The 14,752-nt window shown below is 45.4% G+C and overlaps 1 protein-coding gene and 1 pseudogene across 1 annotated transcript in view; both read left to right on the forward strand.

Moving 5' to 3' along the window:
• The first annotated feature begins 1,398 nt into the window (after window positions 1–1,398).
• Window positions 1,399–2,681, forward strand: LOC101566530 (annotated as a pseudogene).
• A 2,080-nt stretch (window positions 2,682–4,761) lies between these two features.
• Pla2r1 (phospholipase A2 receptor 1) overlaps window positions 4,762–14,752 on the forward strand; it is a 128,724-nt gene continuing 118,733 nt past the window's right edge. The window contains exon 1 of the mRNA XM_004629979.2: window positions 4,762–5,082. Coding sequence (XP_004630036.1) covers window positions 4,977–5,082 — 106 coding nt within the window. The 5' untranslated portion in view covers window positions 4,762–4,976. The remainder of the gene's footprint in view (window positions 5,083–14,752) is intronic.

Raw genomic sequence — 14,752 nt, forward strand, 5'->3', positions numbered from 1 at the left:
TACTAAATGTGTACTTAGAGTCTGTGTAGATATTTATAGCTCTGTCTTTGGCTAGTGTGAGGGCACATGTAAGAGCTATAAGCTCTGTCTTTTGTGAGGATGTCCCAGTAGTAATGGGCCTGCCTCTACTATAGTTGACCCATTCACTATGGCATGTCCTGCCCTCTCCTGGGTGCCTATGTCTGTTGAGCTGCCATCTATAAACTATATATCAGAAACTGTGGGAAGGGGGGTGCTGTCTATGTGGGGGAAGGGAGACGGGGTCATCTGTAGGACCTCAACACAACTATGTCAGGGACCTTCATCAGAGGTGGGGAGTAAGGTAGTGTGACTGAGAGGGCTACTGGTAGAAATAGTAATGGAAGGGTCCTCTATGAACATAAGGCAGATCTGTTGTATAGGGGAAGGGGTCATTAAGGCCAGAAGTGTCTTATGTGTAAGCTCACTGAGGTGATGGAATGAGTGGACTGTGATAGACTGTCCTAAAGTAAACTTTTGTGCCTCCTATGTTAGTATAGCTGCTTCTATGAGAGCTCAAAGACATGGAGCCCATCCACAAACTGTACTGTCTAGTTGTTTAGAAAAATATGCTACTGCCTGAAAGGATGATCCCTTTTTGTGTCCTAGAACACCCACTGCATTTTGGCACTGAGAAGAAGTGTATAGGGTAAAAGGTTGGGTTGGGTTAGGTCGAGTGAGGGCTGGGGTTTTTAGAAGAGCCTGCTGTAGTTTGTGAAAGGAGAAATGTACAGGAGCAGTAGGGTCTAGGGGTTCTAACAAGGAACATTTTGATGCCTTGTAGAGGGACTGTGCTAGGGAAGCAAAATTGGGAACCTAGAGGTGAAAGAAGTTAGCTAAGCCAAGGAAGAATAGAACTTGCTTTTTTATTATTAATTTTGAACTTGCTTTTTGTGGTGGGCACCTGAAGGTCACAAATAAAGACTTTGCGATCAGCAGTGATCGTGCAAATAGTGAGGGTGGGGGCAAGTCCTATACATTTGACTTTGGGTGAAGCTGTCTGGGCTTTTCTGGAGAGATCCTATAACCTTGTTGTGACAGGAAATTGAGGAGAGCAGCTGTGTGCTGCACAGCTAAGGCATGAGAGGGGGAGCAGGGGAGGAGGTCATCAATATACTAAACGAGTAGTCTCAAGGTCAGCAGAAAGAGCTTGGCTAAAGAAAGGGGGACTATCTCTGAACCCTTGAGGCAAGACTGTCCATGTAAGCTGTTGAGATCTAAGAGGACCTGGATCAGTCCATGTGAAAGCAAAGAGGTCCTGACAATCTGGTGTAAAAGAATGGTGAAGGAGGCATCTTTGATGTCTAGAACAGCAAAGTGAGTAGTGGAAGGAGGAATATGGGAGAGCATGGTATAGGGGTTTGGCACCACTGAGTGAGTATGAGTAACTGCCTTCTTGATGACCCTGAGATGTTGGACCAAATGACAGGAGCCATTGGGTTTGAGTACAGAGTGGGGGTATTACATGACAAGTGGGTAGTTCTAAGAAAACCACTGGCAAGGAGACAGCTAATTATAGGTTTTATTCCCCATTGGTGTTTAGGGGCAATGAGATATTGGGGAACATAAAGGAAAGCTGAGGAATCCCTGAGACTGGGAAAGGAGCATTGGGGGAAGGGCCTGGCACTGTAGAGCAAACCAAGAGTACTTGTTTTGCTCCACATGTCTCAGTAAAGGAGGGACATGACTCAAAGTGCACTAAAAACCTGAATATAAGAGATCTCTTGCCATTTGCCATTGTGGTGACAGTATCTGTCCAAATCAGCAAGGAGTTTGGAATCAAAGGTCTCCCCCTCAGGCCACTGGCTGCCTTTGTCTAGTTTATACTGTGGCCAAGCTGTCTGGCTGTAAAAAAAAAAAAAAAAAAATGGTCATACATCTTCTTGAAGTATGGCAAAATTGTGGGCTGCTCCCTTCATAAGGGCTTTGCCTTTGTCCAGTATGTTAATGAGAGAAACGTCCGAGCTGCTGTAGCTGGAGAGGATGGCAGAATGATTGCTGGCCAGGTTTTAGAGATTAATCTGGCTACAGGGCCAAAAGTGAACAGAGGAAAAGCAGGTGTGAAACGATCTGCAGGGGAGATGTATGGCTCCTCTTCTGACTTGGACTATGACTTTCAATGTGATAATTATGACAGGATGTACAGGTATGTTCCTCCTCCTCCTATTGCTTTGGCTGTAGTGCCCTCAAAATGCCAGCATGTATCAAGAAACACCTCCCAAAGAGGCATAAGTGGCTTCAATTCTAAGAGTGGCCGGTGGGGATCTTCATCCAAGTCTGGAAAGTTGAAAGGTGATGACCTTCAGGCCATTAAGAAGGAGCTGACCCAGGTAAAACAATATGTGGATTCTTTACTGGAAAGCCTGGAGAAAACTGAAAAGGAACAGCGCAAATAAGCAGTGGAGATGAAGAATGATAAAACCAAAGAGGAGCAGACCAGCACCTCCCAGAAGAAAGATGAAACTAATGTGAAGGTGGAGTCTGAGGGTGCTGCTGATGACTCTGCTGAACAGAGGGATCTACTAGATGATAATGAAAATGAAAATTGGGTGGAGAACCAGCTGGAATTGATCAAGGATGATGAAAAAGTGGCTGAGGAAGGAGAGGATGACAGAGATAGCGCCAATGGCAAGGATGACTCTTTAGCACATAGTTTGGTTTAGAAGTCTTGTCCCATTATTTCTTTATCTAGGTGCTTGTCTAAGATCAAAATCTCATCCGATCCCCTCCCCTAGTATCTTCAGCACATGCTCACTGTTCTCTCTGTGTCCTACCATGTTCATAATTGCCCTGCGCCTAGTACCATTTTTACTTCCTTTGATGCTCCTAGTAGTTTTGTTACATCTTCTCCCGTAATTTTTGCTTTTTAATTTTGATACCTCTTTATGGCTTAACAATAAAAAAGTTGTATGGTTTTTAAAAAAATAGATTGGCTGGTGCTGGGTCTACCCAGCAGTGATGGTGGTGGCAGTGGCAGAGGCACAGCAAAGCCACAGGAAAGGTAAAAGAGGCTTTATTGTGGACACAAGAAGACCACAGGAAGAGACTGAGAAAATCCTCAGAGGCAGACAGTGGAAGGCAGCTATATTTATAGTTTTCTAAAGGGGGAGTGAGTTGGGAGGTGAGGTGATGACGTTGCAACGGCTTATTGGAGATCATCTTGGGAAGTGAGAAGATGACGTTGTGATAGCTCATTGGACATCATCTTGGCATGCTGTAAAAGGGACGGAGGGAATGCTGCGAAGAAAAGGTAGTTGATCTGGACTCATGGCCACCTTGCGGTGATTCAGCTGGTTTCCACATGGGCCAGACCCATCATTTCCCCTCTCCTCATCCCTCTCATAGTCAGAGCCCAGCTACTTCAGAATATTATCTGCCAATGGTTCAGGAAACCTTGCTTGTTTGTTTGTTTATTTTTTCCCAAACCCCTCTTATTATAGAGAAGATAAAGCTGAACTCCTTAGCAAGAGCAGGGCTTCACCTTGGGAGGTAGCCCAAGGTCCCAGTGCCTCACCTCATTTCTCATAGTGGCCCAGGGACTGTCCTTCCTTCCAGCCAGTCATGCCTCCTCAGGCTGTCTCTCATACAAGCACTTTCCCCTCTAATCTTTGTTTTTTTTCTCACAACTTCTTCCTTCAAACACCCCAGGGCAACTTGACTGAGCGTTACACTTTCATAAGCCATTCACCAGCTTCCTTCCTCAAGCTCATGGCTGGCACAGAAGTGTGCCCAGGAGGTTACAAGCCCACATCTTAACCCACAGGGATCATGAGTCTGTGGGCAAATGCTTTCTATTTTGTCCTGGGACAGACATATCCAGGGCCTCTGAGGTTCCTGCAGGGCTGCAGCAGGCTGTTTTCCCTCCCCACTTCCCTCCCTCCCATTTCCACCCTGCTTCCTGCTGGAATTTCCTCTGAGGCTGGGTTTATGGGGCTAGAACTGCACTACTTGAAAACAATGATTTATACTGACAGATAAGTAGCTCTGTCACCCAAGGTCCCATCCTTCCTTCCTTCTTTCCTTTCTTTCTTTCTTTCCTTCTTTTTCTTTCTTAATTTTCCCTTTGTTTTTTCTTTCCTCTTATGTTTTAAAGGCTGATGTCAAGGTCCTGTTCAGGAAAGGATTAAAGCTTGTTCCTGCAAGTATTAAATACTTCCAGTATTCTGCTGGTTATTGGAACTACAGTCTTGTCAGGGTTTGCCTACTTATTAGTTGTTTGGGGAGTAACTTTTGTGGGGTTAAGGCATAACCTGGATTGCATCACTTCTCACTTCTGAGCAGGGCTTCTCAGCTATGAGGTGGGTATTTTGCTGGATATGGGAAATCAAAGAAGATGGGAGTAGAAGACTATTTTAAAACAGAAAGGGGTTCAACTGGAAGAATGTCTGGGTTACTCTGGTGCAGGAGGATGCAGGCCAGGGCGAGTCCAGAGCCTCCCAAAGCACTTGGGCTCCCAGAGCAGCTTCTTTGACTCTCGACTGTCTGCTGCCAGACCCGCAGTGTTTACCAGAACCCAGGGATTTGCAAACCCAGATGTCAGACTTCCTGTCCCAGAGGTTTCTAGTTAGTTCACCCCTAGGTCCTCGGTGGCCTCCCTCCAGAGACAGCAGGAAGGACTGAGATTCACGCACAGAAGAATGCACCCTTCAGTCCCACCCCTCCCCTGTCCCCACCCTAAAGGCAGGAATTTCTGGGAAGTGCAGATGGTGCACTCCCTTCTACCTCCTCCTTCTACCTCCAGGCCGGGTGCGTAGGGCGGGGAAACACTGCGACTCCGTCTGTCTCCCAGCCCAGAGTCCCAAGAGTGTGAGTGCGTGCTGTGGTGACCAAGAGTGGGGCGTGAGTCCCCGGCCAGGCGAGGGCTGCAGTCCCCCCTCCCCAGGAGCAGGCCCCGGGGTTTCCGGGGAGTTCTGGTCCCGAGGACAACGCCCCATGCCCTGTGAGCCCAGTGGCTAGCGATGCTCCTGTTGCCGCTTTCGCTGTTGCTGCTGCTGGGGCCCCAGCGGGGCTGCGCAGACCTTGTGGCGAAGACGCTGACCCCAGAGAGGGTCCTTGAATATCAGGGTGAGTGTCCCCAGGGCCAGGGCGCCCGATCCGTACTCGGGAGCCAAGGGGTGGTCGCGGAAGCGAGACAGCGGAGGTGCCTGCAAGCAGCGGTGCATTCCCATCCCCTGCCCTCTCCAGGGGTGGTCGAGCCTCTCCCCAGGCTGCACACCCCTCCTCTGCCTGGGGGCGCGGCGAGGGGCGGGACCGGTTCCCCAGTACTTAGCTTTGGTAGCGTCCTGGCCACCTGGACCAACCTCGGATAGAAGGAGTTTCAAAGTGTAGCTTTCCTAGAGTTGTTAGGGAGGACCACCTCTTGGATAAATGCTTACAAAAAGCTTTCTCGTTTTTACCCCTCCCAAAGCGATGCACGGGCAGGCACCACCCCTGCGGAGCTGCCTCTGCAAGACCCAGGCTTCTCCACTTTGTCACTTTGTTAGCACTTCTAAAATGAGGTGAAGGAGAGGAGCCCCAGGAGTTGTGAACTAACCCAGGTTGCTCACTTTGATTCCCAGTTGCCCTCTGCAGAAAAGTGAGACCAGCTAAGGCTACCCCTCCCCCAAGGAAAAAACCATGCAAGTTCACACAGAGCAACTGAACGTTTCTTGAGCATGTACTATATAGTAAGGGACCCTAAGAAGACCTGATAAGGGTTGTGTCCTTCAGGGCACCCTTCCAGAATGGGTCGCCTCTGAATCTCAGAGCCTAAGCCAGTGTGTGAAGGAGATACAGGGGGAAAATGCAGCTCCCAACCTGAAAGGGACGAGTTCATGTTCTCTAAAACCAAAGAATAAATTTTAGGAACAAACGGAGGTTAAGAGTAGAATATATTTATTGGGGAAAGAAAGCTCCTTTCCTAGAGAGGGACAGAAGGGGGATCCTGAGCTGGTTGTCCTGAGGGAAGCTGTCTCCTCTGAGGACTTTTATAAAGTAAAACCATGCAGTGAGGTGGGTCTAAGGTGGAAACCATGAGAACTCGCTTAGGTGGGCATGAGTTAGGACAAAACTATGGTCAACCAATGAGATCACAAGACCATTGCTCAGGTAAAATTGATTAAATCCAATACCAAATAAGGAAACGAGTCACATAGCAAGCGGGCATAATATGAGACAGGGTCTCTTCCTTTTGGGTTGGGTTGGCGACTCATGTGGGCTCTTTCAAGATGATTGATACCTGTTTAATAAGAATATCGATCACACCCTGCCATGCAGGCCCCAGGGCAAGCTGAGACCTGAACTGAGACTGCGCATGTGCACCTGTAATCCCAGCACTTGAGAGGCTGAAAACAGGAGGATCACTAGGAGTCCCATCTGTGTAGTGAGACCCTGTAGATCCTGTACTAAATACATAAAGAAAAGGCACCACATTTTAAGAATAATGTAGATATGTTTGCAATCAAGTTTTTCTGATCTACACAATGGTAGAAAAAGAAAAACTTAGCAGACACAGGCTCTGAAGCACTGTCTACTCTGTCCATACATTCTTCAGATGCAGAAGCCCAGCGCAGGTGCAGCCGCTGTAATTAGCCATGCTCTGGGGTGCCGCAGTTGACCATGTACTTGCTGAACCGCACTGATTCATCTTAGCTGTGACTGATATCCACAGAGCCTCCGACGACAACAACAACCACAACCACAACAATTCCCATTTTAGTTTCTTTCTTTCTTTTTTTTTTTTTTTTAATTTAGTACAGGGTCTACGGGTTCTCACTACATGGATGGGACTCATAGTGATCCTCTGTTTTCAGCCTCTCAAGCACTGGGATTACAGGCCCCCACCAGTCTCAATGGCAATCTCAGTGCACCCTGGGAGCAGGGCCTGCAGTCATTTTAGTTTCATATTCACTAATATGGATATATAATCACAGCAGATCTGAATTATTTGAGCAGTATTTGTGACAGTGATTGATTTGCTATTCATTAAAGCATACTAGCCATGGGAGGCAGGTGACAGGTTTTATCACCTGACTTTTCAATCATTTATCCATAATTTTGTATTCAAATATCATTATGTGCAGAATCATACAGTAGTAGTTAACTTCCTGAACTTTGAAGCCAGGTTGTAGAGAGTTCAAACCCCAGTGAGGCCATTTATCGACTTTGTGACCTTGAGCAAGTTACTTAGCCTAGTCTCGTTACACCTCGGTTTCCTTATTTGTGAGGATGAAATTAATCATAAAGTTTGCCTACATGGTGTCCTTGTGCTGCAGTGTCACCATGGTGCTCCTTCTTCTGGCCAGTCCAGAGCATCTTCACAGATTAGCAGCCGTGTCCCAGTTCTTCACGGCCTTGAGCGCTGTGCTTGTAGTTCTGGAGTCTGTCTCTAGCCTCTAACTGACTGTACCAGGGCACTTTTTTTTTTTCTTTGTCTTTTTGAGACAGGGTCTCACTATGCAGTTCAACCTGGCCTTGAGCTCACTTTGTAGCCCAGGCTGGTCTCAAACTTGAAAGGATTCTCCTGCCTCAGCCTCCCTAGTGCTAGGATCAAGGGTGTGCACCATCTCATCCAGCCCAAGGGACTTTTGGGGGTTTGCTTTCCCTCACCCAGAATCTCAGTCACCCTTCCACCCAGCATTAACATTTGTGAATGCTTGTTAACAAATCTGGCAACATACGCATTTGTGTATGCCAGACACTGGGAGGGCAGCAGGGAAGCAAGAAGGACATCCTGGCCAAGAGTAGCAGAGTCGCTGCAGAAGGACATGGATGGGGAGCAAGTAACAACATTTCCAAGCCACTCTGAGAGCTGAGAGTCATGCTCATCAAGTGGCCCCAGTCAACGTGGTAGGTAGGAGGAGGGTGACCTCCAAGCTCTTCTGCACAGACAGCGGCCAAGGAAAATGTGGGTGCAGATGTGCTTGCTTGGAGTCTATGGGCTCTTCTCTAAAGGGAAGAAAGTAATAGAGGGTAGGAAGAGGGATCCTCCTCACATCCTGTACCAGCGGGAAGAGACCTGGCCTCAGCAGCTCGCTCACTCTGTCTGGTAGTGAGTGCTTTGTTTCCTGGTTTGGGCTCAGAAGTAATCCCTGAGATATGTATACTGGGGGTGCAAAGAGTTTACTTTAGAGGTGATCCTCGAAAACATGGTCAGGGAGTGAGGAAAGGAGACAGGGCAGGGAAGAAAGCCATTACTGCACTGGCAGTGGGGCTCACATCCACAGGGGACCCTCGGAGGCCCTGTGTAGCTCTTGGTGGACCCCTGACAGTCAAGAGGCTGGGGTCTTTCTCCACTGCCCCTCACACTGACGGAGGGTCACTCCTGGAACGTTAATCCCTGGGTGCTTCAGACCTGCCTGAAACACCCTCAGCACACACACAGAAAAGGAGTCAGACTGCAAGTACCCAGAGGTGGGTGAGCTCCAGGGCAGCTGTGAGTGCGGAACAAAGCAATCTGCCTCACACCTCTGCACTGTGGAGATGGGAACATAAGCCTCCATACGGTCCCCAAGAAGCTGAGAGCCCAGCAAGAGATGCAGAAACATAAACAAATTACAAAACAGAATGGTAGGTGTTACATTAACAACAAATGAGCAAAGTGTCGAAGCAGTGCAGACGAGGGACTGGCCTGCCAAGCTGGAACTCACAAAAGGTATTTGTTTTTCTAAATAATAAGTAAGTAGCTGCTGTATAGGAAAAAAGAGGTAGATTGTACCTGGCAAACGTTTTTGTTTTTTTTGTTTTTTTTTTTTTTTATGTGAAAGGCACCAAAGCATGTGTTAGCTACAGTAAAATGTCAGTGAACTGGAATTTCCTCTCCTGCACTCTTAGGTTCAAGGAAAGAGGCCATTAAGACTCACTCAGGCAAATGGGAGGTGCCCATCCCAGGGCCTCCAAGAGGACCCAGGAACAGGGTCACCTGTGCATTCAGACTGCCTAGGAACTAGAAAGTTCCAGTGGACTAAAACAGCTGCTTTTGTTACTCTCATGGGTGTCTCCATGGTGTCCCTGCTGGTTTCTCCTGTCCTTTGGTTTCTTCTGCTTCTAACATCAGAACCTTTCATATGTACCTCCCATAACTCCCTTCAGTTTTCTAGGAGAGAAGTCTGACAACCTGCACAGGGAGTGCAGGCTGGGCCTCAACCTCTGCCCTTGAATCAAAGCCCTTCTCATGACTAACTGGCTAGAGAAGGATGGGAAGTGCCTGCAGGGATGTTGTGTCATCAAGGGAAGTGGCTGGGGTAGGTCTCCAGGAGAAAGTCACTGCCAGGACAAGAAGCCGTGAGAGACAGGAAGTAAAGAATTCAGCTGTAGGCACTCTGTGTCTAAAAACAAAATTCGAACGGGGTAAAGCTGAGAATGGGCTCATGGGTTTAGGCAAAGGCGAACCTGATCACATTTTTAAGTTTAAGACTTGAAAAGAGTAATTCTGAAGGATTGCAAAGAGACCATCTGGGTATTTAAAGTTGAGCTAAATCAGTCCTGGCAGGAGGGCCAGCCAGATAGCTTAGTAGCCTAAATTGCCTGCTTAGGTGCACTGTGCCTTGCAGGCCCTGCCCCTGGTGCTGGCTGAGGGGAATGAGACTGGGGGTGTTAGTGCATGGAGTAATCCTAGCACTTGGGAGGCTGAAAACAGAACCACTATAAGTCTGATCTGTGTAGTGAGACTCGGTAGACCCTGTACTAAATACATTAAAGAAAAAAAAAAAAGAAAGAAAGAAAGAAAGAAAAGAAAAGTAGTCCTGGCAAGAATAGGGCAAGAAGAAAGTTTGGGTTCAAGAAATAGTGTTTAAATGATCAATAGTAGAAGGAGATTGGAGAAATTACAGATTAGGAAGTATATTGGATATGCAATGGAAATTCCATGTTTTGAAGATGGATCTATTCTATGTGGTGGCCAGATTTAAGAAATGGTTGGCGGAATGGTCACTAAGGTGGAGAGTAGGTGAAAGAAGGTCCTCATAGCAGAGGACACGAAGGAACCAGGCATCCAAAACAGAGCTAGAGCTGGAGGCAAGAATTAAGGACTCTCCTGCCAATGAGCCACTGTAAAAAATATACTCTATAATATAACCTATAGAAATACACTTTATGAGACAAAACTGTATATATATATATATATATATATATATATATATATATATGTACAGTTTCAACTGAAAAAATACTTACATCATGCTTTATGCTGTATGCTTCTTTTTCTTTTTTTTCTTTTTTTGCAGTACCAGGTATTGAACTATACTTCTTTTTCTACTGTATTCTATTCTACATTTGTCTTGTCATACTTAGCATGACATGCTAAATTCATTTCATGACTTAATTAGTGGACCACAATCCACAGTGAACCGAGTACTGGGTCAGCATATTGGGCCATCTGTGTAGAAGCTGAACACTTGGTCACTGGGGAGACAACAGGGAGCCTGCTGCAGCCAGAGTCATAGTAGATGTGGGGAAGAGTGTTCAAAGCAGTGGACACAGGAGTAGGAAATGGGAAGGCCGTTGCCTCTTGGGAAAGGCTTCTGGGAGGAGAAGAGCTGGTTCCTAGAGGCAGCAGCAGGAGATCCCTTGGCCCTGAGATTCCCAGCCCTGAGATTCCCACCCTCCTTTGCCCCACCTCATTTCATTTCTAAAACAGGGTAAAAATGACCCCTTTCAATGCTTCTAGTATTTTCTATTATTTGAGGAAAGGTTACCTTGTGCTGTTTTAGATGCACTGCCATACTGAATCCTCACTACAGGGAGGACTGGAATAAAGTAGTATCATCATACTCTTCTAAAGATGGAGCCAGGTTACATAACTTGTGTCCACAGGCCCTTGTTGTGGCTTCTAACCAGTCACTCAGTGCTAACTCAGAGAATCCCTTGAAACACTCCACACCCCCCTGAGCTACTTCACTCTGTATCCTGCTGCATGATGGGAACATGGAAATGGATTGTGCCCAGAGGGAGCACGAGGCCAGCTGCTTGCCCCCTTCCCCTCTGTCCTGTCTAAACTCCCAATTCCGTGTATGGAAGGGAGTATTCTCTTAAAGCAGAAACATGCAAAGCTATTAATTTATTTCTTGAGCTTGTCAATTCCTCTCTTCCTAGAAAATGAGCCCTTAACCCAATCTGGAGCCTTAGAATCTAGGTGAAAGCATGATCAGTGGGTGGAGTAGCTTCTTTTTCTAGCCATAAATCACCTCAACTGTCTGGGCTGATCTCGTCCCTCTCATCCATCACTTTCAGCGTCTCCTGGCTTCCCGCTTGTCTCATCCCACTTCTCACACCAGCCCTTTCTTCCTAAGCTGTGTGAGTCAGCATACATTTCCCATTGTCCTGCTCGGTTTTTACTCTTTTCCATTAAGCCTCTAACCTCTTCCCATTGGTGGTTGTACACTAACTGACACTTCGTAAGGCAGGTTCCAAACCAAGGTTGAGCAGCATGGATAGCTCTTTTGTCCCCTCAGCTCTAACTTCTTGACATAAACAATTTGCTTATTTATCTTTGGTTTTCTGAAGCAACAAAGCCTTTGTGTTCTCTCTTCTAAATGCATCTCTATGCATCAAGTCCTCAAGCAATCTATCAAAGTAATATATTTGAGACACTTATAGACTCTTCCCTCTATTTACTTTCAGAAATTATTTTTGAAAGCTTTTTAGGAAATGTGCCAATGCATAGTCAGGAATATAAATAATATCTTGAATTGATCAGTGTGAAAAAGAAATACTATGATTTGTAAGAGAAACAGAAGTACACATTTTAAATACTACATTGTCATTTAGGAAAAATATTTTGTAAAGCCATAGAGAAAATAGAGAATAACAAATAGAATTTCTGTAATATGACACAAAGCTAAACAAAACAAAGCATTTCTTCTTACATGCATGGCCTTGTAACTTTTTAATGTTAAAGAGAAAAAAATAAAAACAATGGTACAGAATTTGAAAACAAGATATTAGGAAATTAAAAATGATTATTATTCTGGATATTGTTATCTTCAAAGTAGTTGCTCAGATTATAAGATATTGACATGCAAAACTGCTCAAAAATGTAAGCACAAACTATAGAAATTAGTAGAGTCATTACCTTAGCTATCCTGTGTGTATGTATGTATACATATACAGGCATATATTTTTTTTCTTTTCCCTTTTCTCCTTTCCTCATCCCCATGTGACTTTTTAATTAATGATCATTTCTAATCCATGCTTCCAAACAAATATGTTAATAAAAAGTCTTGCAATTGCTAACTTCTGGGATTCTGCTCTTAAGAACTTTTTAACTATGAAAACATAAACAGGAAATTCATACTGATTACTTAACTATAAACATTGTCCTATTGTGTTGCTCTTGGGCAACATCCATGGGTGAAATTAAGGATTATTTTTGCTGCTCTTAATATTCATAGGGCAGCCTCCTGTGACCTAAGTAACCCATGACACCAGCACTGTTATGAACCTTATTGTGGAGAAGAGGAGAAAAGGCAGACACTGTTGTAGCTTCAAGCAGTCCTAGCCCAAGTGTTCAGTAGTTAGCCATTCATTCCTGTAGAACTATCCTAGTTCATTAAGGGGAGGGCTCTGTGGACATGTATCCAGAAGAGTTGTACAGGGTCCCATGCTCAGAAGAACCTGCTGCTTAGGGTTTTGTGCTAAGTGGTTTGGGGTGTTAGTAATTTTTATCTTTAAATTTGTGTACCTTGTGTAAAGTGTGTTGGAGCCCTGGAGCACACACCAGAGGCCTGGACTCAGCTCCCCACCACCCCAGGGTGAGTCTGCAGCTGCCCCAAACCACTTATGCCTCACAGTGCCTGCTGGTTCCACTCAGTGTGGTAGCCACATGGTGTTAGGTTTGGGGCAGTGGCCTAGGGCCCTAGAGTGGACACCCTGTGGCATCCTGGGGCAGGACAAAGCAGCTGCTGTCCCACTGAGCCAGCACACTGCGGATTCTATGATGACGGAACAAGGGACTGAGTATGTGCTGAGCTGCCATGGCACAGAGGTCGCTGTCCTTTGTGGCCCATGGGAAAGGCAATTGATCTGAGTTCACCAGCCAGAGCTACACATCTTCATCTTACCTTGGGCCCTGCCAGTTATGCAGCCAGGCTGAATAAGAGGGCCAGAGATAGTGATGGGTTGAATGATGTCCTTGTCCCAAATTCTATCCTTTGCTACTTGAAAATGACTTCACTGGGATATAAGATTTTCATAAAGGTAAGTGACTTAAAATGAGATGCTTAGAGTAGCCCTAATCTTATATGACTAATATCCTCACAAGACAGGGAAGTATGAACATGGAAGTCTTCAAGAATAAGTGATGTTAGGAGACATAAGCAGAAGAAAGCTGGGGAGAGAGATCTGGAACATTTCCTTCCCTCACAACCCTCAGAGAAAACCAGACCTGTCTCAGTTTTATCTCATGCTTTAGCCTCTAGAGTGATGCAAAAATAATTCCTGTTTGTAATACTTTTTGTTGTGATAACGCTGGCAAACTCATACAGAGATTAATCATATATCTGCCATTGAAAATTGCTTGTTATTTTTGCTGTTATTTTCATTTCTACCTTAAATAAATGTAATTTCTTTTAGAAGACACATACTCTTAAAGCAGTTAAGAAGGCTACAGCTCAGTGTAAGCACTTCAGCCACCGATGAGGTGATGTTTTTTCCAGAGCTGTCTTGGTTGATGGTAGAGCTGTTTTCTGCTTTGTTTAGTTTGGTAGCCCATCTTTGTATCACTTCCCCTCAGGCTTTAGCATGCAGGCGTTTGTGAGAGAAGCCTAGTACTGTCTGACTTACTGCATCTTGCTTGTGAGGAGCCTACATGTGGTGTGAGATGGTATATTCTCAACAACCTAGGGTATAAAAACAGAGCCACTAGGAATAATGATTTTTTTAAAAAATGTATTTAGTACAGGGTCTACAGGGTCTCACTACACAGATTGGACTCATAGTGATTCTCCTGTTTTCAGCCTCCCAAGCGCTGGGATTACAGGCACACCCCACCACACCCAGTCTCATTCCCTCTCTCAGCACCACAGGCCAGGATCAAACCCCAGCCACTATGCTCTGTCTAAACAGGTGCTTTAATCTGCTGAGCTATCTGGCCGGCCCTTGAATAATGATTTTTATGTCATCAATGTCTTTCGGTAGTTTCCAGTTAAACAAAAGCAAAATGATAGGGAACAGAAAAGCTAAAAGAAAGAAAAATATTTCAATTCCATTTTTAGATTTATTGGTGATACAAAGTAGTAGCAAAAAGCCCAGACAAAGGCAGAGGTGGGGTGAGAACTGGAGGAGACCAAGGGGATCAAGGACAGTCTGATAGGGTTAACCATTCACAGGAGTCCATAACAGGCAATTTGAAGGCTCACAAAAGTGCACCCCCATGGAGCTGATTAAGCTAGGTTTCATTTTTCCTATGTGTGAGAAAAAGTACTGTGTGCCTTATGGAACTTAGAGCAGTGATTTAGGGAGATTAGAGAGGGGAGGGAAGAGAACACATAAAAAGATTTAGCGAGAGGTGTCCCACAGGCCTGTGGAGGTGGTGATTATATAGGTTTGGAAGCTGTCAGAGAATAAAGAAGGCTCAGAGACAAGGACAATGCTAGGACAGGAAATAAGAAGGAAGTTCTGAGAGAAGAGACAGTGATGTTTTTAATGGGTTTAAATAATACTGAGTTAATTAACAGAATAAAATTGAGGGGCTGGAGAGATGGCTCAGTGGTCTAAAGCACCTACTTAGAACAAGCTTGGCAAAGCATCAGGGACCGCG

This window comes from Octodon degus, unplaced genomic scaffold (genome assembly GCF_000260255.1).
Source record: "Octodon degus isolate 3935 unplaced genomic scaffold, OctDeg1.0 scaffold00032, whole genome shotgun sequence".
Classification (NCBI taxonomy): Eukaryota; Metazoa; Chordata; class Mammalia; order Rodentia; family Octodontidae; genus Octodon; species Octodon degus.